Below are 25,296 nucleotides of genomic sequence, written 5' to 3' on the forward strand. Positions count from 1 at the left end.
TTTGTTTACGTTGTTTGGTTAATATCTTCCCATCTTCCCCACCCTACTTCCCTCTGAGATCTATCAGTCTGTTCCAGGCATCCATGCCATTGCACCTATTTTGTTTATTAATTTATTTTGTTCATTAGATTCTACACATAAGTGAGATCATGTGATATTTGTCTTTCTCTATCTGGCTTATTTTGCTTAGCATAACATTCTCCAGGTTCATCCATGCTGTTGCAAATGGTAAGAACTTGCTCCTTTTTTACAGCCATGTAAATATACCACAGCATTTTTATCCACTTATCTGCTGATGGGCATTTGGGCTGTTTCCAGATATTAATAGGCATTTTAGTATGTGTGAGGTGCTTTCTCATTCTGGTTCTGGTCTGCATTTTCCCAATGATTAGTGATGTTGTGCTGTTTCTTGATTAAATTTTGACTAATGGAAATGGGCAGGACAAAATCCATGAGGATTATTAAGATGGAAAGAGGAAATAGATTTAACTCATTACACAAGAGGGTAATGAGTTTCCTACAGTTTCCACTCACTGAAGCTGTGTTTGGTGGCCTGACATGTCATCATGATTAGCTGTTATTTCAACAGACAACTTCAAGAATGAAACACAGAAGTGTGCCTATGAAAGCCAGTGCTAGGGACCCCTCTGCCAGGATGCTGTCTGCCTCACCAACTGTCCTCTATCTTTTGCCTTTGGGAATTAACACCTGTAATTTTCTGAGATAATTCCCTTTTAGAAATGAGTGTTGCTATAATGCTAAACTAGGCTGTGGGCTGCTGAAAGGGAATAGATTACAGAAAAACACATTGAGAAAGAGCCTTTTCAACTGAAAAGGAAGTCTGTACTCATCAGGGATGAATTCAAATGATACCAGTTGAGTGGCTTTGAGAGTGCCCTCTGGTAGAGGTCTCCTTGCTGATGGAGCTCAGCCAGCTACCCAGCATCACTGCTACGCTCTCCTGTAAGTGACTCTGGTTTCCTCTGTGAGTTGCAGAATGCAGAAATCAGTGGCTGCAAAGCTCCCTTTCAGCTTCTCTCCTGCTAAATGAGAGGTTCTATTAGCTCATTTGGAATTGGATCACACAGGTAAGAATGCTGTGGTTAGTTGAACCCAGTTAACCAAAACCCTTTATTAATCAGCATTTTCAGTAGCATGTAAGGACAAAAAAAGCAAAATACAAAACAGCAACCAGAGAAGAAAACTTTTAAACTTGGCTCTAGGTTTGGTACACATTCAATCCACACTCCCATACTCTACAACTATATAATAGTATTCAATAATACCTAATATTTGAGGGAGCCCTAATTGTGTATCAGATATTTATACTCTGGGACTCATGTCTAGGATACCTTTATCATAGAAATCCTTTGAAGCAGATTTTCAAATTTTACAGATTGTCAAAGCTGGCCATGGAGTTGTTAGTTTGCCCAAGATAATAAATCTAGTAGATGGTATTAATGAAGCATAAACCCATGGGGCTCAATGCTGTAACCAATATGCAATATTGTCTCCTGATTATTGGTGCATGATAAAGATAACTCGAAAACATATTATTCAATAAATAATAACAGCTAATTTATTGAATGTTTCCTATGTTCCAGGCGTTCCAGGCACTGCTCAGGGCACACTGTAACTATTATCTCATTTAAGCTTCACTTGATCCCCTAAAAAAGTACTATTTTTATCCCCATTTTCCAGACTAGGAAAATGAGACACATAAAGGTTAAACTAATTCAACCTCACATATCACACAGTTGATGAAGCCAGAACTGAAACCAAAATGTGTTACTTCAGAGCACATTTTTTAAATTGCTACACATGCAATTATCTTTTTCTTTCCCTCTCTCCTTCCCTCCCTCTTTCTTCCCTCTGTCCCTCCCTCCCTCCCTCCCTCCCTCCCTCCCTCCCTCCCTCCCTCCCTCTCTTCCTCCCTCCCTTCCTTCCTTCCTTCCTTCCTTCCTTCCTTCCTTCCTTCCTTCCTTCCTTCCTTCCTTCCTTCCCTAGCATTTGATGCAGTACAGAAGATAAATACAAATCTAATACAATTTAGAATGATCTTATTCAATAAAGTTTATCAACCAATAAAAGTTGAATCAAAAAGGAAGTTCTGGTTGATGAATTTAATGACTCAGATGATTCAATTCCTGGGCTCTCTGGTTAATTAAATTTCCACAGGCTTCAGGCTATCCTGTTCAGAGAGAATTCCAGCCCATGCGATATTTTTATTTCATCTTCATTTCTAAGAAAGACAGCAAAACACTCAAAGATGCTCCCAGAAAACTTGTCCTTTGAAACATTATGCTTTTATCAAGCATTTGTGCTATAACTTTGAAGATTTTCTCTTGAACAGTATTTATTAGAAACCAAACTGTGCATAATTTAAATTTGCCAGCATTCCTTCCATTTCAAACATGTTACTGAATGATTGAATCAGGCATTTTGTAAGTATTCTCTAGATCTTGGTGTTGCACAAATCCTAAGTAATCACCACTTTTACTCTTTATAAGATGAAGAGCCCCAAATCTTGTAATTAATGAACTGCTAAATTAAAACATATAGCTGTGATGTGGTTTTCAAGTGGGATAAATGGGAGTTATTAACTTCAAAAGGATGGCATTTTACCATATTTAGCTAAAAATTTCAGAAATTTTTTTTCAAATGAATAAATTGGTTTTCTAACGTTTTTGTTATTTATGTCTTACCTCAATAAACATTAGGATAATCTTAATTTTTATTCCTATAAGTTCTTGTATTTGTTATTATCATTTTAATATAATTTCTTAATTTTGTATGCATATGTTTGTGTTTAGTTTATAAAGTACCAGTCCACTTCTTTTGACAATTGTAGATTTTCTGACAAATGACCCTTTCTTTCATTTATTGCTCTTCTCTCCTTAAATCAATGTCTTTTTAGTTCTATTTGGTTTTTCCTTCTTTATCCTATATTAATATGTATCTATGTTATCTTCTTCTCAAAACATTTTTCACTTCTTATATGCCCAACTGGCTTTCTCTTTTCAGTGAGGATGCAACTAAAATATTACTTCCACTAGGAAGCCATCCTTTTACTAGTGATGTGGTCTGGAAAGTCGAATTCTGCAGGAATTAACTCTCTCTCAATACTACTGTTCTATCTCCTAGGCCTGGTGCATGAAATTAGGCTCTGTGGAATTGGGCCTAAATTGGCAGTCAAACATCTCTCTCACAATGCAGGACTGCTGGCTCCTAACTGCTCACCTCCCAGCCTGCCTGATCACCCTCTAACTGCTCCCCTGCTGGCCTGATTGACACCTAACGGGTCCTCTGCCAGTCCAACCACCCCCAACTGCCTTCCCTTGCAGGCCTGATCTTGCCTTCAATGACTCTCCCCTTTTGGCCTGATGGCCCCTAACTTCTCTCCCCTGCTGGCCTGATGGCCCCCAACTGCCCTACCTGCCAGCCTGGTCACCCCTAATTCCCTCCATGCAAGCCGGATTGCCCACAACTGTCCTCCCCTGCTGGCCATCTTGTGGAGACCATCTTGACAATGTCACATGACACCATCTAGGCTTTTATTATATAGGATACTCAAAGAAACCAAATTAAAAAGTCAACAATAGCCTGGCTACTATGGCTCAGTAGTTGAGCATTGACTTATGAACCAGGAAGTCAGTGTTCAATTCCCGGTCAGGACACATACCCAGGTTGGGGCTTGATCCCCAGTAGGGGGCATGTAGGAGGCAGATGATCAATGATTCTCATTTATGTTTCTCTCTCTCTTTCCCTTTCTCTCTGAAATAGATTTTTTTTAAAAAAATATTTTTTAAAGTCAACAGGAACAACAAAAGTTTTATTTAATTTCGTTTTGCAAAACACTTATATATTCTAAAATGCAAATGCCTTCAAGCCAAAGACCACAATAAACACTACTGTAATTGAACAAATTTTGGTGTGTTGACTTGTTATAATGAGAAAGAACATACTTTTTGAGTGACTATTAGGAGCATTTCCAGAAGTAGGTATTATAATGGACATACTGTATGATTTTTTGCAAGTGTTAGGTGATTTGGAAGAGGGCTCAAGGCAGCATGATTGGTTACTGTCAAGAAGGGAGTATGATTCTATGATCACATAAAAAGTGAGAAGACCAGACCAAGACTACACTGTGATTGGCAAAGAAGCAGGAATTTTTCTACTATTTTTAAAAAAATCATTATTGTTGAAAGTATTACGTAATGTCCTTTTTCTCCCCATTGACCTCTTCTAGCCTGCCGCCCCCCCCCCCACACACACACCCAAGCCTTTACCACCCTATTGTCTGTGCCCATGGATCATGCATACATGCCTACAAACTCCTTGATCTCCTTCCTCCACCTTTCCTCTGAAACAAGAGGAATTTGGTCCATTTTATATTTTAGACAGTGTTTTTGTTTTGTTTCACCCAATCATAATCATGGAGTGGTCTTAGAGCTGTATCCATCCCAGTCACAGAGTGGTCTTGTCTGATGCTGTTCTGCCAAACTGTGGTCAATAGGACAATTGAGCCCAGCTGTGAGTACCAGCCCAGCATTTAGCAAGATCAATGCCTACTTCTCAGCATCCAGCTATCAGGACTGCTTTTTTTCTTTCTCAGGAATAATGTGTATTTATTTCATGAAACTTAAGAGACACAGGAAGCATTGAGAAGAAAATGGAAAGCCTCCTGGCAATCATTTTCCCCCTGAATGGGGATGCCAGGGAGAGGGAGAAAACAGGAAATCATGCTATCATGTGAGAGCTGGCCCTGCTGTAGTGCTTCAGCTCTTGGCAGTCCTGAGGCCCTGCAGCAAGGAAAGCTGAAAAGAGAGTACGGCCTCCCTCCACCCCCCACCTGGCTCAGCTGTGGTGGTAAAGATAGCAGTAACCAAGCTGCATTAAGGCAGCATTCAAAGTCAAATTATTTGGAAGGTTCTCCATGGCATATATTCTACAATTGCCAGCATTGAGCTTTTCCAGTCAATATAGTCCTTACTGCATACTAAATACATTCGTTAATTTCTCTAAAACTCATCACAATTCTGTGAAGTAGGTCTCCTTGTTATCTCATTTCATAGATGAGGAAACATATGGAGAGGTTCAAAAAACAATCTGCCCATTATCACAGAGCTAGGAAGTGAAATAAATGGAATTTAAATTCAAACTGTATGGCTCTGGGGAATGTGCTACTAACCAATATCAAATAGTGTTATTTATCTAGCTGGGTCTACTTTGAGTATTAAAACATTTATTGTAATAGTTATTAGGTTTCAAAACAACCCTATCACCTCTCTCTATTTCTATCTCTGCTATTCTCTCTCTCTCTCTCTCTCTCTCTCTCTCTCTCTCTCTCTCTCTCTCTCTCTCTCTCTCTCCTAGTACTAGTGTATGTATATGGACACATATAAAATAGACTTTAAAAGTTTTTAACTTTTCGCCGAGACCGGTTTGGCTCAATGGATAGAGCGTCGGCTTGGGGACTGAAGGGACCCGGGTTCGATTCTGGTCAAGGGCATGTACCTTAGTTGCGGGCATATCCCCAGTAGGGGGTGTGCAAGAGGCAGCTGATCAATGACTCTCTCTCATCAATGTTTCTAACTCTCCATCTCTCTCACTTCCTCTCTGTACAAAATCAATAAAATATATATTAAAAAAAAAAAGTTTTTAACTTTTTCCTGAAACCTGAGGGGTCTAGGGTTCAGTTTTGGACAGGTCACATGCCCCAGTAGGGGGTGTACAGGAGACAGCCAATCAATGACTCTCATCATTGATGTTTCTATCTCTTCTCTCCTCTCTGAAATATTAGTAAATAAAACAAAATATTAAAATATAAAATTTTAAACTTTATGTAGAATTACAAAAATGATGGCATGCAAACAATGCCATGATATTATATGCTCTTTTCTATCCATTAAATTGTGTATAAAATATTCAACCACTCTGAAAATCATACAATGAGAATCTGTTGCTAAATTCCATTTTTTAAAATAAAGGACCTAATAAAATTCTCCAACCTCCTGCTAAGTGCTAAGGGATGAATATCTGTTCAGGTTCATTTTTAATTCCTCTTTTCTATGCAATACCATATCTCTGTGTTTTAGCCTGCTTCATTCTAGACTGGGATGGGGCATCTCAAGAGAAGCCACTTCCTGCTTAAGGGTAATGCCCTGTTTCCCCGAAAATAAGACAGTGTCTTATATTAATTTTTGCTCCCGAAGATGCGCTAGATATTATTTTCAGGGGATGTCTTATTTTTCCATGCGCTAGGTCTTATTTTCGGAGGATGTCTTACTTTCAGGGAAACACGGTATAGAGCTAGACCCACCCTCATTGCTCAACATCATCACAGATCTCTAAGTAAAACCATAAGATGCACCTGGCAAGAGCAGCTTGGGAAATTCTACAAAAGCCTTGGTCATCCTTTATGAATAGAGTTTGATAACCAACTATTTATTTCAGATGAGAACTAATTAAAAATAGGCATTCTACAAAATACAGTATGTTCATCACCTTTAGGTTAGACCTCAAGGTGATTAGAAAAAATTATCAACTCTTAGGCAGCATGAGTGCTTTATGGACCCATCTGTACTCTACCAAATAGCAACTTAGAGCAAATTCTTTAATTTTATGTTCCATTCCCTATAGACCTTTATAATGCTGAACCAGCCAAATTAATGAATTACATGATAATTTTGCAATTAGACATCATGGATATACTGTATATCAGCACCTCTGCCACAGAATCACTGATTAACATGCAGCAAGTGTCCTTCTCAGTGAAATAAGGCAAACTACTATATCTGTATCCAAAATCTTACACTGAATAAAAGGCTGTTCATATAACTGCTGCAAAAAAAAAAATCTTTAAAACTCGACACAGATTATGGCCAATTCAGTGTCACAAACATTTATTAATCACCAGTAATGTGCCAAATAATTTGGACACAAAAATTACAAAGACTAGTGCCTGCCCTAGACAGTGAGGACCTTATAGGCACACCAATAAATACATTCAGCTGGGTAGTAGTTAGCATCATGAAATGTGTTGAAACACAAAAGTGAGACTTCTAAACAATTGAAGAGAGAAAGGGGAGGTGTTAGAAATGAGATCATGATTGAATGGTATATTTATGAATCTAAATAGGAATTAGGCAAGTAAAGAGAAGGAACACTGGGTAAGGATCCTGTATTATGCCAAACAAGTGAACAATAACAAAATGCTGATTCAATATCCAGATGTTTTTGTCAGCTGCGTCACTGGATCCATTGACTGGGGCTTTATTTTCTCATTCAGTATTTATTCATTTTGTTGGCTTTGGGAAGTCACATAGCTTATAGCCCAATAGAAAGTCATCTGAGCCCAGTGGTATTTCCACAAACACAGGTATGTTCACAAGCTTTCATGTATGTTTTCTTTATTATTGCATAATGCTTCCATTTTCTCTCATTTAGAAAGAAGTTCCCCCAACAAAATCCTCAAGACTTTTGGAATATTCAATATGTGCACATACACACACAGTCTTTTATTTATATCCATTTTCTCTTTGAATTTTCCCCCTGTTTCAACTCTGTCCAAATCATTTTCTATTCTCTTTCATGAAATTTTGCAAAAAGAAATAGTAGTTATCCAATAATGTCCCAACGATATACATATTATATTACTCTGACATAGTTTGTAAATTATAAGGAGTCATAAGCAAAATTTGTCAATCATCTATTGGAACATTAAAATATATGTTTTTAACAATAGCTTAACTTGCTATAACAGCAAGCTAATCTCTGCTGAGCATGCAAAACAGAGTTTATCCTTATATCATTATTTTTTTATTATTATTATTTTAATGTATATTTTATTGATTTTTAACAGAGAGAAAGGGAGAGAGATAGAGAGCTAGAAAGGTCAATGAGTGAGAAACATCGACCAGCTGCCTCTTGCACACCCCTTACCAAGGATATGCCCGCAACCAAGGTACATGCCCTTGACCGGAATCGAACCTGGGACCTTTCAGACCGACACTCTACCACTGAGCCAAACCAGCTTCGGCCCTTATATCATTATTTATTATTTTGTTATATTATTTATTTGTATTACAACTGTAAACCTACTTTCCCCTCCCCGTATATATAATGGGATATTGTATATACACACAAAAAAATGAAATCTTACCATTTATAACACTATGGATGGACCTAGTGAGTATTATGCTAAGTGAAATAAGTCATATAGAGAAAGACAAATTCCATATGATTTCACTTTTTTTTAGATTAAAAAAATGAACAAACGTAACAGAAATAAACACATAGATTCAGAGAATAAATTAATTGTTGCCAGATGGGAGGAAAACTGGAGGTTGTGGTAAAGAAACAGGTAAAAGGAATTAAGAAGTACAAATTGCCAGCTATTAAATAGTCATGGGGATATAAGGTACAGCATAGGGAATATAGTCAATAACTTTTTAGTAACTCTATGTGGTGTCATATGGTTACTGGATGCACCTGGATGATCATTTCATAAGTAAGGAAATATTTATTAACTATGTTATAAAACTGAAACTAATATAATATGGTATATCAACAGTGATTAGAAAATAAATTAATTTTACAAAGTATATAATTTCTTGACACAGGTAATAGGATGCTTTAAGTATATTATTTTAATAATAAAGAATAAGTAATTAAAAGATACATACATTTTCTGAACCCAGCTAGAATCAGGAATTACTGTATCCCCACTGGTGTGGCTCAGTGATTGAGCATTGACTCATGAACCAAGAGGCCACTGGTTTGATGCCTGGTCAGGGAACATGCCCAGGAATAGAACTGGCTCAATCTCCAGTGGGGTGTGTACGGGAGGCAGTCAATCAGTGTTTCTCTCTCATCGATATTTCTATCTCTCTAGCCATCTTTCTCCTCTCTCCCTCAAAAAATCAATAAAAATGTATTTTTGAAAAAGAATTACAGTTGATTTAATTCAATAAGTGGTTACTGGACATCTCTGGTCATCTATCACTTTGCCAAATGTTCTGCAGAGTATAAAAGTAACATTAAATGCATTCTCTGACCTTGAAGAATTTTCAATCTAACCAGAGATTGACCATACCTTGGGAAAGTAATTTTGTTCCAGAGCAAAACAGCCCATGAATGGGTGTTAAAATGAGTTACTAATAGATGCAATAGAGTTTAGGAATCAGAAAAAAAATCAATGTGTTTGGAATTTTCAGAGATAGATTCTTGGCAAAGATGAGAATTGAGCTGATTCTTAACTGTCCAATGGATAGAATTTCAATTAAATGACCAGTGATTAGGAGAAGGTGTTATATAAGGCAGAAAAAAAATAGCATGAACAAAACTAAGATTAATCATAGGCAGGTTCATGGAGAGAGAATATTACCCTGACTAAAACAGGTAAGAGATATGAACTGCTAGGAAGTAACCTAATTATGATGAGAATCAAGTAAGTGAATATTGATAGGAATACCTTGTAAAATACCTAAATCTATGAATGAGATAAAACATGTCAGCTCCAAAGTTTGGAAATTGTGTTTTCAGTCTTTATCACACTTAAAGTGATTACCTGATTACTTAACCTTATACAGTTTAGCACATCTTCCTACACATACAGACCTTTGTATTATATAAAGCAACAAGCTGGCCTACATAGTGTACCTAATATTCCATAAAAGTGACCATTAGCAAAGGCAAGTCAAATTTAGCTGTAACCCCAAGTACCCTTTTCCCTCCCCTGTGGCTACAAAGATAGCAAGAGTCCTCATTTCAGAAGAGAAGTGCTCTATTTAATTATTTTAATTAACTTAACTAATATCCTAATATTACATTTTTGTCAAGGGAATAAGAATAAGTATTCTTATTCTTGGTCATGGAGTCTTGCAGAAGATGGAAATTAACAATTGATTTTAAGAATCATTAGACTTTGCTAAAACCAGTTTGGCTCAATGGATAGAGCGTTGGCCTGCGGACTGAAAGGTCCTGGGTTCTATTCTGGTCAAAGGCATGTACCTTGGTTGCGGGTACATCTTCATTAGGGAGTGTGCAGGAGGCAGCTGATCGAACTTTCTCATGGATATTTCTCACTCTCTATCCCTCTCCCTTCCTCTCTGTAAAAAAATCAATAAAATATATTTTTAAAAAAGAACATTAAACTTAAAAAAAGAATCATTAGACTAATTCAGTGATCATATATGTTGGGTTAGTAATTTTTTATTACATTATTTGGGGTGACATTGGTTAATAGGACCATATAGGTTTCAAGTCTACATCTCCAGGACACATGGCATTATATGCCCACCACCCAAAGTCAAATCATCTTCTGTCACCACGTATTTGGCTCCCTTTACTCTTTGTTACTCCCCACCCCCTTCTCTCTGGTAACCACCACACTGTTGTCTGTGTCTGTGAGTTTCAGTTTTATATTCCACATATGAGTGAAATTGTATGGTTCTTAGGTATTTCTGACTGATTTATTTTGCTTTGCATAATAATCTCAAGGTCCCTCCATGTTGTTGCAAGTGGCAGTATTTCATCTTTTCTGATGGCTGAGTAGTATTCCATGGTATATATGTACCATATATTTTAAATCCAGTCTTCTATTGAAGGACACTTTGGTGTCTCCAGGTCTTGACCACTGTGAATAATGTTGCGATGAATAATGCATATGTCTTTGGGAATAAATATTTTTGAGTTTTGGGGTAGTTACCCAAATGAGATTGCTCTCAGAATCCTTTCTAGTTGTTTGCTTAAAGGATCTTTCCTGACTGGAAACTCAGAAGAGAAAACTTTGGAGAATAATAAATAGGTTTTTATTTGAAATAATAACTCCAGTGCAATAACAATAGTTAATAGTAACTCCCAGAATAGGTGGACCAATGTATCTTTAAAATCAAAGATCAGCATTATATACACTTAAACCTGTAAATTCCATGGTCTAACTATAAAGCAAGAATTCCTAGGTCCCCATAAAAGAAGTTTGGGTAGGTGTTAACTCGCTTACAAAACTTAGTTGGTTAGGAGTAGTTTACTTGCATATAACCACTCCTTTTAGACAAATGGAGATTTGATTTTCTTTAAGGAAGATAGGCTAAGACTCTTGTTGGTGGCTCCATGATGTCATTTGGAACAAAGTTCCGTCTGGTTTTCTAATAAGCATCCTTAAATGACTTCTTCTTACATCACATTGTCCAGGAATATGTCACATGAACCACCCCTAGTTGAAAGGTTGGCTGAGAAATAAAGTTTTTAATTGTGCACATTGTAGTCCCAAATAAAAGTGACAAGGAAGAAAAGGAATTATGTAGGCCAGTTAGCAAACTCTATGAACAACACAAAATCAATGATTATAGTGAGACCTAGGCCATGATAGTATGTCTGTTAAAGCACTGCTAAGTAAACTGGGTCTGTAACCCAGAACTCTACTCCCTAGGTGCCACACAAAGTCCACTTTCCAGGTTTTCTTAAACTCGTTCATTTGGTACCTTTATGCTACATTTTTATCTAGCACAGCTTCGGTCCAGGCATAGAAAAGGTTTGTCTGTAGTGCTGCTGTGGCTACAAGGGCAATACTAATCTATGAAGATTTCCATTCAGGCAGACAGTTATCGATTGGCTGATCATTGACAGAGCTAATTCAGGCAAGTGAAAAACAAAAGAGAAACTGCAGATAAAGTATGATACCTTTACAGTTACTGATTTTGTAAGAAAGAAGCAAATGGTGGTATCCTAAGAGCTGTCAAGTTCCTGAAATAAAACATCTCAGTATCTATGAGCTTCAGACACATAGTAGGTGTTCAAGTAGTATTTTTGAATAATTTTTTGTCCATTTACTCTTATCAAAATGTGCAAAGAAGCTGGCTATAAAAATAAGCATTTTCTATGTACTTGAATGAGGCAGTCAAACGTTTAGTCAGTTTGCATCTCTGTGAATAAGGTTCTCTGAGGAGCCAAGAGGAAATGCTAGCTGTGATCTCTTGCTCTGCCGGTCTTGCTTTGTGATAGTCTTGTCTTATCTTTTACATGACTTGGCAGGTTTTTGTTTTTTTAACTCACATCCAGTGTAAATCAAATCTATAGGATCAGTTTCTAAGCCATTTGGCCACCAAGCAGATTATTAACATTGTAAAAATCAATCTAAAGCCATTTTTAAGTGTTTAAAATCATCTTCTGATTTCCTAAATCAGAATGTAAATCAGCCTGAAATGGAGGTTAGGAACTATCAGTCAACACATCAGTTGATCAAGCTCTGAGTTGGTGTTGAAGGACTAACAGCCCCTGCTCTTGACAATTTATAGTCCATTTAAGGAGACAATGTGTGTGCAGATAATGCCACATTATATTACAACTTGTCAAATTAATAGAATGGATAATAAATACTTCATTTTTTCTATCCAATAAATCTGGACTTTCCTAAAGTGGGAACATGGAGCAAATGTGTCCTGCTATATAACTCAAATTTTGAGATCCTGATAGGAGGAATAGAGTATAAAGTACTGTTTTCCTATCAGGAATTCATTTGAATTCATGTAGGAGGAAAAAAAATAAAACAAAAATTATTCTGTTTCTTCTTTTCTTAAATTAGGTCATGGAACTAAAGGAGTATTTGAGCTTCTGTCTGGATGGCGGAGAACCAGAGAAAACCTGCCCTTCAAAGACAGGGTAGCAGATGCCTATTCTGACGTGATGGTCACCTATACCATGACCAGCTCCTTGTACCTCATTACCTTTGGCATGGGCGCCAGCCCGTTCACAAACCTAGAGGCTGTCAAGGTCTTCTGTCAGAACATGTGTGTCTCCATTCTGTTAAACTACTTCTACATCTTTTCTTTCTTTGGCTCCTGTCTGGTCTTCGCGGGCCAGCTAGAGCAAAACCGCTACCACAGCATCTTTTGCTGTAAAATCCCTTCTGCGGAGTACCTGGACCGCAAGCCCGTGTGGTTCCAGACCGTGATGAGTGACGGGCACCAGCAGACATCCCATCATGAGACGAACCCCTACCAGCACCACTTCGTTCAGCATTTCCTCCGTGAGCATTACAACGAGTGGATTACCAACATCTACGTGAAGCCCTTTGTGGTCATCCTCTATCTCATTTACTCCTCCTTCTCCTTCATGGGGTGCCTGCAGATCAGCGACAGAGCCAACACCATCAACCTGCTGGCCAGTGATTCCCCGAGTGTTTCCTACGCCATGGTCCAGCAGAAATATTTCAGCAACTACAGCCCTGTGATAGGCTTCTACATCTACGAGCCCCTCCAGTATTGGAACAGCAGCGTCCAGGAGGACCTGCGGAGACTCTGCAGTGGGTTCACTGCCATGTCCTGGGTAGAGCAGTACTACCAGTTCCTGAAAGTTAGCAACATCAGCGCCAGTAACAAGAGCGACTTCATCAGCGTCCTGCAGAGCTCATTTCTCAAAAAGCCTGAATTCCAGCACTTTCGCAATGACATCATCTTCTCCAAGGCAGGGGATGAGAGCAACATCATTGCTTCTCGCTTGTACCTGGTGGCCAGGACGAGCAGAGACAAGCAGAAGGAAGTCATAGAAGTGCTGGAAAAGCTGAGGCCCCTGTCCCTTTCCAAGAGCATCCGATTCATCGTGTTCAACCCCTCCTTTGTGTTTATGGACCAGTATGGCTTGTCGGTCACAGTGCCTGTCCTGATCGCAGGCTTTGGTGTTCTCCTGGTGTTAATCCTGACTTTTTTCCTAGTGATCCACCCTCTGGGAAACTTCTGGCTGATTCTCAGCGTCACCTCAATTGAGCTGGGGGTCCTGGGCTTAATGACATTATGGAACGTCGACATGGATTGCATTTCTATCTTGTGCCTTATCTACACTTTAAATTTCGCCATTGACCACTGTGCACCACTGCTTTACACATTTGTACTAGCAACCGAGCACACCCGAACGCAATGTATAAAAATCTCCCTGCAAGAGCATGGGACAGCCATTTTGCAAAATATTACTTGTTTTCTTATTGGGTTGGTCCCCCTCCTATTTGTGCCTTCGAACCTGACCTTCACACTGTTCAAATGCTTGCTGCTCACTGGGGGTTGCACACTTCTGCACTGTTTTGTTATCTTACCTGTGTTCCTAACCTTCTTCCCCCCTTCCAAAAAGCACCATAAGAAAAAGAAACGTGCCAAGCGCAAGGAGAGAGAGGAGATTGAATGCATAGAAATTCAAGAGAACCCTGATCATGTCACCACAGTTTGAAGGTGTCACTAATGGATTATTTTTTTTTTCTTTTCCAGTATTGCACAATGATGCAGGGCGAGTAAAGCTCAGACCTCAGCTGCTTGGGCTGGCCAGGGGTAACAAGGCAAGTCAGATCAAGAGTGAATTCCTCATGACACGTCAAGGCGTCCACTTCTTGGGGGAAAGAGGGAATCAAAGAAGGGGAAACCTTGTTCTCCACTAAAGATGCTTCTGGATGTGATCTTAGAGCTCTTCCAAGAAATGGATGGGTCAAAGAAGTATTAAAAGTGCAAAAGAACCAACTGCTTTCAATTAAAATGCTTAGGAGAGCTGGAGAGGGGAGAAGAGAGGGAAAGGGCCTCCAAATAGGGGAAAAGACATAGAAAATGTCAAAACTGCCATGGCACTTTTCATATTTGGTTTTTGAACAGGTTGGTCAAAGGAAACCTATGCACTTGGGAAGTACATATTTAATCCCGTCTAAACCAAAGGACTTCCTGATCCATTTTCTGTGTACATATATGTGTGTCTTTACTGTACATTGGCATTTATGTGTGTGTGTGGGGGGAGAGATGTCCATTTGCAGATAGGCTGGCCTTTCTCTAGAAATTCAAATCAGCCTTAGCCAAATAAGGAGCCTTCATGGCCATTCGAAATCAACTCCAGTGTTTCAGCAGCAAGAGTATTATTCAACTGTGTTAAGCAAAATGATCAGAGATGACTCTATTAGATTCTATATATCATATTGTCAGTCTTTGAGATTCTTGCTTTGGAAGACTTAGTAAAAAAAACAAAAACAAACAAACAAACAAACAAAAACACAAAGGGCATATGAATTAGTGGCCACATGGACAAGGTTTAAAATCTCATGTTAAAACTAAATAGTTGACATTTTTTATTGGCTTTTAATGGTTCTCTGTAATTAAGGAGGTTGATTTGGCTGCTTTCAGAGAGCTCAACCGTTGCAAATGAGCATTTTTATATGTACTGTCTATACATGTGTGTATAAGCCTGCACTAGTTAGTGTGTGTGTGTGTGTGTGTGTGTGTGTGTGTGTGTGAGAGAGAGAGAGAGAGGGGGGGGTGCAATAGTTAAAGTGTTCTCATTTTAGATGGTAAAAATATATTGCCATGGAAGAGAGAAAATTACTACGTAAGAAAGGAGGCATAACTAGGAAGCTAGTAGAATAATATGGAATAAATGGGTCATCATCATTCCTCATGCACCATCTACTGCTTCTCAGTGTATTGAAAATATTCTAATCCTATAAAGTCTCTTATGTTCCTTGAATTGATATTTGAAACATTAACGCAAACCACAATCACTATCGTGGTGGTCACTGCAACTACTATTTTGTAGCTTCTTGCCATATCATTGTTCATGTTACCTGAAGAGTGCTCCTTGGTAGGCCCACCTTCTAGGGTGATTGTAGCTTCCCACGGGTGGCAAGTAATTGTAAAGGCGACCAAATCCTCTCTCAAAAAAGCTTAAAAGCTAAAGTTTAGAACTACTCCCCAGCAGATAGACTAAGTCTGTTGGATGCTTACTTGGATTAGTGTGTGCGTCCTGTCACAGGAAATTACTAGAAAATGCCTTTTCCTTTGCCAAGTAGTCGAGTAAGTTAATTTTCAGGTAGGACTGAACAAATACCCAACGATTATAAAATCCGTTAGTAAACTCTTTTACCTGGAAAAGAGCAACTGTTTCCCACTAACTTTGGTTGTATATTTTAATTGAATCTCAAATATTAAACCTAAGGGGGAAAAAAGAGAAAAATTCAATCTCCTGGACTGAATTAAGTTCAGAAAAGAGAGATAGTAGAGGTAGTCTTTGGAAATAAACTTTATGGATGAATGAATGAAGTAACAAAACAGTGTACCTTTTACAAACAAAGAGTTTACCACAAATTAAGGGAAAGGAGAACTGTTTCTAAAATAAAATAAAAAATTTAGCCAAACTTTATTTTATTAAATGGAGTTTGATTTGTCCTACCTTGATGCAATTGAGTTCCTGTTAGAAATTATGTATATCTTTTCAATTGTGTTCATCTGGTCACAATATCAATAGATCAAGTATGGAAAATAATTGCCATAAACATAGGGTTATTGTTCTTGCATTATATGTAAAGTCATGTCACAGATAACCCTAGCCTTTTACCTCCTGAACTGTTCTGCTAGAATGAACTGGTGTTTGGCACTAGTAGACATGCAGATCATGATCTCATATCTGAAACAGAAATTTCTGAAGAATTGGGTGTGGTTTTTGAGTGGGGGGTGGTGGGTGGAGGGCACGATTCTTCTTTTACAGTTTACTCATTATTTGTGAAGATTTGTTTTACCCTTCTTTACATCTCTTTCAAAAGATAAGAGGTAATCACCTGAGGAAATCCATTAATTATCATATCACTCTACTTCTTTCCAGGTCATGCCATTCTCCCAAGCACTTACCAATTTTTAAAAAGCTTGCCTACTTTTTCCTTAATTACCTACAATTGCACATGCACAGAATGGTGCAGGATGATACATAAAGAAAGAATCGAGCATGACAGTAGCCAAATGCATATGGGGATAGTGGCATATATTGCCAAACCATTGATATTTCCAATATCATTTGTGTAGTGTCTATTTGGAAGAGGAAAAATAGTTCTTTTGGGGGTTATATCTTCAAGGATTAAAGATACTAAGATAAATATGAATTTATCATTGTTCAAGTGACTAGAGGTGTGGAATTTTAGAAGGACATTTTCTTTTCCAGGATACTATGGCACTTTTAGTGTACTGTAGCAATAAATCACTGAAATGGAATTTCTTGTTCTGGAAGAGTTAATATACCACTCAAATGGCCTAACGCAGCCCCAGACAGTAAGTTAAGTCCAGGGAGACTCTAACAGCATCATATAACCTCCCAACCTCACTCTGGAACAGATGTTTCTAAGAATTCCATTTACTGAATGCCAAAATACATTCTAAAATATGAGATCATGATTTGCAGATTAACACCCAACCTCTGCCTTTTTCAATAACTTATGTGCAACTCTCCCCGGTTTTTCAAATTTTCTCCTGTTCTTTGTCCACTTGTGAAATAATGATGGTGTTCAAATAAGGAACTTATCTACTGCTAGAAGATGGCCAATCAACTCCTAGAAGAGAAGAAATCTTCAGGAAATGCCTCAGATATGTAGAATATTTTATTTTGTTGGAACACGTGTTTTTCTTAAAGTGAGAGGTTTCAAGTTTGTAAAAACCACAGCTTTTCTCAATTTAAACTGAATGTAAATTTGTTTTCTTCCATCAGAATTTATATTTAAATTGGAGAACCCATAAGAGCCTACTCTCAATGGTTAATAAAGCTTCAAAGAGGTACTCATTTAAATTGTAGAAAGAGATTTGGCTACAAGTTAAATTCTTAACCTATTTTACTTAAAGGTAATCATATGCTAACTTCAATCTTACTGCTTTTTTCTAAATGAAGGGTGTACTTAAAGGTCATCCAATTAATTCTTTCAGGAACTGTGAACCTCTTTGAAAGTTGTGCATGAATATTCTATGAAAGAATTATTCTCCACTGTGGTTGAATCATATGAGTGTCCCTTTCCCATTTAATTCCTGTTTATTCCCACAGAATTTTTGGATTTACCTTGTGAGCTTAGAAGAATTGTGACAAAGGAAGCTCCTATGATGCTATAATAGCCATTCTTGAATGTTGAATTCAAGAGGGTGAGAGCTTTGTCCATTTTGTAATTACCCATTACACCTTCACATAATAAGCTAACTTTCTAGGCTTGTGGCTAGAGATAGAGATTAACCATTGCCATTCAGAATTAGATGTATTTTTATACATTGGCTGTAAATACCATAACTACAGTCACATATTTTTATGACCAAATAGTTAATGAATGCCTGGCACTATGCATGCATTGTTACTAATAGTACATAGATTTTTAAAGACACTATTTTCATGGTTATTTCAACTTTTATTAAACTTATCATATCACCTAGTAATAAATGCCTTGTAGGTTTTGGCCCTAGGGCCTAAATTCCATATAAAGTTCTTTCCCAAAAAGAACAATTGCCTTTGGGTGTCAGTGGCAGCAACCTCTTCTAGAATGTCTTCTGGAAAATCCTAGAGGCTAAATCTGGCTTCCAGATTCTGTGTCAGTCAGTACTTACCATCCTTTAATGTCCCGTGTTTGCTCATCTAATGGTGATCCGGAGAATACAATACCTTGAAACTGGAATTTAGATGGTATCTCCTATTGATTGGAGAATTCAATGATTTCCTTAATCTCTTCCTAGAGGGATCTCTCTGTTCAGTCTATTTTGTTGGTGTTTGCAAATGGCATTAATAATTCTTTCAAATGTGAACCTGAAAACTGTAATTTATTTCAAAAGAGATCTAGAAGCACTTATATTCCTTTAAAAAGAAAAAAAAGAAAAAAGAAGAAAGGAAAGGAAAAAGACATTTTGCTCTTTCTGTGTCATAAAAAAAACTTTGTGACCAATTTTATGACATTGATTCCAAACCCATCTATAGCTGAATTGCCATGCCCCTTGAAATCTCCCCATCTTGAATCTATATATAAAACTCAGCATCATTACTGTGGTGCAGGCATTTATACCAACCCTTTGTAAGCAATGATCTGACAATATATTGTGTAGAGGAAAAATGAGCTATTTTTTTTTTTACTGGTTTATCTCCGAAATCATGACTACAAATATATTTACCCAAATGAAAGGAGAAAAATCATAATGGAAGCAACAAAGCCTCTTTGCATCTGGTCCAGCAGGAACAGTTCTATGTATAGTTATAACAGTAATAAATTACATTGATTTCTAAGCTAAATGGCCAAGATTTGAGTCACCATCATTTTAGGTAGAAGGCAAGAGACAATGTTCTGTGTTTGAAGTTTCGTAGGGTTAGTTCAGGCAATATTTGGAATAAGATTAAAAAGATGTTGAGAAATGAGCCCACATGCTTAGACATTAGGATATCTGTAAGTAAGTGCGATGGAACAGGTGGGATAAATGCCATATATTTTACAGTTTAGGATACAGGACAGAGAATTGCATGGTGTATCAAAACTGTAGATTTTTTAACTGCTAGCAAATTGATTATATGCAAATATATCCCACTTGAATATTTTCTTCTCATTTGTCAAATTCATAACCTGATATTTACAGAGAAAGTGCTCCTGAATTTCCAAGCATGAACCAGCAAGTATGAGCCATAGATCACTTTATGGGTGAAAATGGGCTACTGGGATACTCCTTGAAAAGACAATTCAAGCAAGCTCCCAGATAAACATTATTCATTCCCAGGGATGGCTATTGGCATTGATCTGATTTTGTACATACTAGGGACATAATTAATATGTTTTTATGTTTTCTCTATACTTAATGAAGACCTGTCTATTGATGATAGAAGAGTCACTTGCTTTTTTACAAAATGAAAAACAATTCAAAGAGAGAAATATATAGGGTTTTTTTAATCATAGACTAATACAGATGACTAGCCTACAGATAACATCATATCTCTTTTGCACCTGTAACGATGTTGTCATAATTAAATGGGATTATACCCTAAACTAAGACCCATTATAAGGTACATAATTTTAATATAGTATTTGTAAAAATCATTGCTAAATTTGCACTTTTATAAATTATAGAAAGTCAGTCCCTATTATTTTTCCCAGTTAAATTTTTTCCTAAGAGAATTAAATATTTGTAAAAATCATTGCTAAGTTTTCATTTTTGTGAATTATAGAAGTCAGTCCCTATTACTGTCTTTACCAGTTAAAGTTTTTCCTAAGAAAGGTCACATTAGTCAAGCTAGTTAAGAAGTCTAAAAAAACAGAAAGAAACTTTAGAAACAGGGGGGTAAGAACGTCTATTTGGTATTTGTGGGCCCTGCTTCATGTCACATGTTTGTACTTATCTGAAATGGGATTTTAGGAGACATTTTTAGCTGTGTTCTTAGTTTTCTACATGGCTAATGACATGGCAAGACAGAGGAACAGAAAGGTCTCGTTTCCCTCTCTTTTCATGGTTATTAGAGCAACCATATTACCAATGGCCACTGAGAAACCAGTGGAGAAAAGAGAACTTGGCAAATAATTCACCAAAGAATTCCCTAAGAGTAACTGAGGTAGACTGTCATGTGTAAAAGAAAAATGGACATTATTTTGTGTTATTTTCCAGTTGTGTGTAATGTATCACCTTGGATTTTGGCACAGGTAGTCTTCAGTGTGTTCTGGGAAGCATTTAAGTTATCTAATGTAGGTTGGCCAAGAGGATCTTGCCCGGGAAGTGGAAATAGCTTCCATTACTCCATTTGGTTGGTTGGCTGGCTATTGGTAGCCACAGTAAAAGAGCTGGAAAAAGACCAAACTATCATATTCCTGCAAGTCCTGCAGCAGTATGCAGCATCTATTCTGAGGTACAATGAAGAAATTCAGGCATCTTTCCATCTCAAACATAAAAGTGCTGGGTACTGAAAAATTATGCTAATATTCATCAATGCAAATATTCCAAAGCTTGGCAGGGTTAAAGTAACAATTTTGTTAGACTTTCTTGTTAGTTATGCATATTTTTCAGCAATAGGCTTTTTTGCTCTTCAGTAGAAAATCTGTCACAGATTGTAAAGGGCAGAGATCTCTCTTAGCTACCTCCTCCTAAGAGTATTTAAAGTCAAATGGCATGCAACTTTTGATTAAATGGCAATATATTAAAGCCACAAAGCAATATAATTTATCACCTCTCCTTCATGCTCTTTCACTTTGTAAATTGAGACCAGTCTAAATGTAAAAGAAATACCCATATGTGCAGTCTTATTTGGGCATTCTGGTTAATATGACATTTTTTAATATGCAATCTCTCAGGACAGTTGTTTGATTGTCTCTACAGACATCCCAGAGCACAATGCTTGGTTCAGGAGAATTAACCTGATATTGACTTTGAGGCTACTGAGTGAGGTGCACAATATTCAAAATATCTGTAAATATGTAAATATCTTCCTTAAATTCCAAGTGAACTTCTTATTTATGGAGGGAAAATTCCATCTACTTGCTTATCCTAAGCAAAAAGAAAGAAACAAAGTTACCAGTGTTTGGCATTTTGCTTAGCTGTTCTTTTCTATTTGATGTCATTACTATTACTTTGGGCTAAATTGGAGTTCTTAAGCACAGGTCACTGTTGGAAACTTTAGAATCAGTGAGATGAAAATTACTAGGATGAAACTCTCTTGTCCCATACATAGACAAGTTGTAAGAATGAAAGTAAAAGTTGAGCACGTTCATTTCTTTTCCAAAACAAAAACCTGCTAATACTTAATCCTGGCTAAGTAAAATGGTAATTTCTCTAACAAAGAAGAATGACAAAAAATATGAAACTATGGGACTCCAGTGTCTTATCAATATAGTCCAATAGCAAACCATCACTTTCAGATGAAACTTTAAGAACACTATTTTTTTAATATTTGGTTCTTATATTTCATTCATGAAAACAGCGTCACTTATCTCTCCTAAAATAGTGCAAATAAACTAAAAAGCCATTTAAAGCTCTCTGCTTTGTAACTATTTTGGGCTCTAAAACTAAAGATACTTATTAAGGAAAGCTTAACAAAATTTTGAAAAAAAATGTCAATATAAAAAATAGTATGTGTTATTTTTTTACCCCAAAATATCTTCAAAGTAGGGAACTCCTACTCTCTAAGAAGCAAATGAGCCGCTCAAATATCTCATATGAGCCCCTCAAAAATCTCAAAATTGCCTGTAGTTGGTTCATTTTCAAAATTTTCCTCCATTCTCTAAAAGTGAAGAAACAATTTATAAACCAGGTTTTTCTAACTATAATAAAAATAAATAACAAATTATTCCTCATAGGTTTGCACATGTAAAGATACCTTGAACAATTATATTCATTTCATAACTTAATCAAGAGGACTCAAATATTTCTGTGTTTCATTTTTATTTTTCTCCCTTGGGTATTATAATTTTAGTTAAATTTTTCAGGATTATTCTATTTTAAGAAATCTATGAACTGAAGCCTAAAGGTAGAAACCTTAAGAAAAAGAACAATAAAGCCATATCTAACTTGGAAAAGTATCATCTCGATTATATTCACTATAAGGCCACTAGGCAAAGTTATTTACAGCATTTCTGACTATTGTCATCTTATTTTAACAACAACAACAACAACAACAACAAAAATCTAGTTCCATTAGTCACAATAGGGAATAGTTAAATATGCAAATAGTGATAGATGATACAGGTGTTTACTCTGTATTTTCTAGGGTTAGTTGACTTTACCAATTTTTTTCCTAAATCACTATCCAAAGCTGGACTGCCCATTCATTCACTGTACTCTCTTTTTATACATGTTTTAATTGACTTTAGAGGAAGAGGAAAGGAGAAGGAGAGAGAGTGAAACATTGATCAGTTGCTTGCTGCAGGCACACTGACAGGGGATCAAACCCATAATCTGAGCATGTGCCCTCACAGGAAATCAATTTGGTAGCCTTATGGTGCAAGAGATGATACTCATCCAAAGGAGCCACACCAGCTGAGGCTCTCCTTCTTATTGTTAATGTTCCACAGAATGTCATGATATATGACTCCTTCATCTAACATCAATGGAAATTTGGGCCTCCTCTCCTTTAGGGATTCTTTTAAACTTCTAAAAAATGACCTCACAATGTAACATAATAATCTATATTTCTCTAGTCCTTTATTGAATTGCATTAAAATTAGTACCATGACGATAGATATCAATTATTCCTACATGGTTAAGGAAAATTCAAAATAACTTGGCATTCCTGAGACATATTTTTATGAATTTCTAAGTTTACAAATATCTTTATAACATAAGTTACTACTACAGTGTTACTGAAATATTTAGATGGTCCTTTAGGATCCATAATAATTGTACTAACTTCAAATCTACAGACATTTATAATCAGTTCAAAAAATTAAAAAAATATGTACTTGAAGCTTCTCACTGCATTACATTGTATAACTGTAGGAATATTAACTAGAAAAGTGCTTTAACCAACAATTTTTTCCCCCTGTGAGAGTTGCAGAGATGAGACACTAATAGTCTGGTGACTCTCAAGCAGTACACAGGCTTATTCATAAAGCACATCCCTCCGTCTGCACCTGAGGCAGTTCCATGGCTAGGTAAAATTATGCATGAGCTTAATTACCATTTCTAAATATTAAAACCAAGAATGTTAAATCTATGAATACCCAAGTCCACTATTCATATTAATGATATGGTGGCATTACAACGTATACATAACCAACTTTCGCAGGATTTAAGTGCACCTGATGCCAAAATTATATTGAAACTATTTAATAACCCACAATTCACTGTAGGAGCTTTTGTCATTGCAGTCATTGACATAATTTGCAATGCATAGAGAACTCTGCCTAATAACATTCCATTTTATATTCTTTTCCATATTTTTTAAACAACAATGCCCAGAATTTTGTGTGGAAATATTTAGATTTACTTAATAGCCATTTTCCTGTCTAAATTTGATAACTTAATAATTAATCTATTTTGTTTTGGTTTTTGTTTAGATATGTTCATTTTTTCCCCATTTATAAAATAATTATCCTTAGAGTAATTAAAACATGTTTTTCCTTTAGGTAAGAATGAGCATGGCTAGAAAGGCATGAAATAAGAAATTAGAAAATTAAACTGGATTTGCAAGCACTAAAGTTTGGGAAAATAATTACTCACTGTTATGTATATGTGCACCAAGCTGAAATTCCCTGCTGCTTTTAATAATGACAACTGACATGCCAGGCAGTTTATCTTATTGACCCGTCCGCTTAGCAGACAGTTGCTAATTATTTATTCAGTGAAGAAATAAATGCAAGAATTCTCCTGCCTCTGACTTGTCTGCCTGTGACCTAATGAGAAGTGAGTTGTTTAATAATCTGAATCTGTGAAGCCCTAAATGTGGATGTTTTTGTTGTTTTTTCTTATTTTATTTTCTGAAATTCTTCTTGATGACTAGTTACACAGAAATAGGGCCCCATATAAAGGATAAATTTTAGGTATTTTGAAACTAACTAACCTTTCCAATAAGTTGAAATACTAGAGACTATAGCTATACACATCTTGATAGTGAAATAAAGGGGAATGTGACTTAACTTGAAAAAAAATACCAAAGGATAGGATGAAAAAAAAAAAAAAAAAAAAAAAAGGTCAATAAGGAAAACCAAAACCACAAATGGGAAACATTTGAAGAGTAAAATAAACAGCTTAACTAAATTTCTAAAATTTGTATTTGGTTTCTGTTTGTTAGCTTATTTGTTTGTTTATTTTAAACAAGCACATGGGAAGGGATCAAAAATGTTGACATATCTAAATCTACAAAAGTGTGTTAGCTATTAACCCTTTAAAAAAGTAATACCAGAAATTCAGTGTGTTTTAGGAGCAGGGTGGGTTCCTGGAGCAGCTCTATATTGCTTGGGAGTATGCTCATTTATTCTGCAAATCCTTAGGAGCACCAATATTGGTGCTAGGTTCAGAGAAAATACCAGTGTTCAAAACTCTTGACCTTGAGGCACCTGTGATCTGCTGAGAAAACTTCTGGCTGGGATGTTCCAGGAAGGCATCGTGAAATGGTCAGCATGGAAACTTGGATAAGATTCTATTAGACAGAGATGAGGGCATGAGCACCATAGTTTGGAAGAAAGTGGAATATATAAGAACATACAGACTGGAAAGCAGGTTGTCCAAGATGAAAACTATTAAATATGAGATCCTTGGAACTCAAAGGAGAGTGACTAAAGGTGAAATATTGTAAAGAAAGGATCACTAAGTATGGGGAACTGTTTGGATTTGGAAGTGAGATCATGAAGAGGAAGCTTGTTCTGAGATATATTCTTGGGCATGAGCGCAGTGAAAGGTCTACACAATATAAACACCACCGCCCTCTTTCTGTGTTTTATCTGTTAAAGCAAAGGACCCAAAAATTCAGCAACAACACTTACGTTTTAATCTTAATTGCTTAGAATATAACATTTGCAAGAGCCATTTTAGGGCATGAGTTTGCTTCTTTTGTTAGTGGAATGTCATCATATTC

At 36.7% G+C, this 25,296-nt stretch overlaps 1 protein-coding gene across 1 annotated transcript in view; it reads left to right on the forward strand.

Annotated features, from left to right (window-relative positions):
* PTCHD4 (patched domain containing 4) overlaps nt 1–15,242 on the forward strand; it is a gene marked incomplete at its 5' end in the record, with an annotated part of 157,391 nt that extends 142,149 nt beyond the window's left edge. The window contains 1 exon segment of the mRNA XM_084889794.1: nt 12,587–15,242. Within this exon segment, the coding sequence (XP_084745920.1) occupies nt 12,587–14,220 (1,634 nt within the window). The 3' untranslated portion in view covers nt 14,221–15,242.
* Nucleotides 15,243–25,296: the final 10,054 nt, after the last annotated feature.

This window comes from Pipistrellus hanaki (genome assembly GCF_964339955.1).
Source record: "Pipistrellus hanaki genome assembly, chromosome: 7".
Lineage (NCBI taxonomy): Eukaryota > Metazoa > Chordata > Mammalia > Chiroptera > Vespertilionidae > Pipistrellus > Pipistrellus hanaki.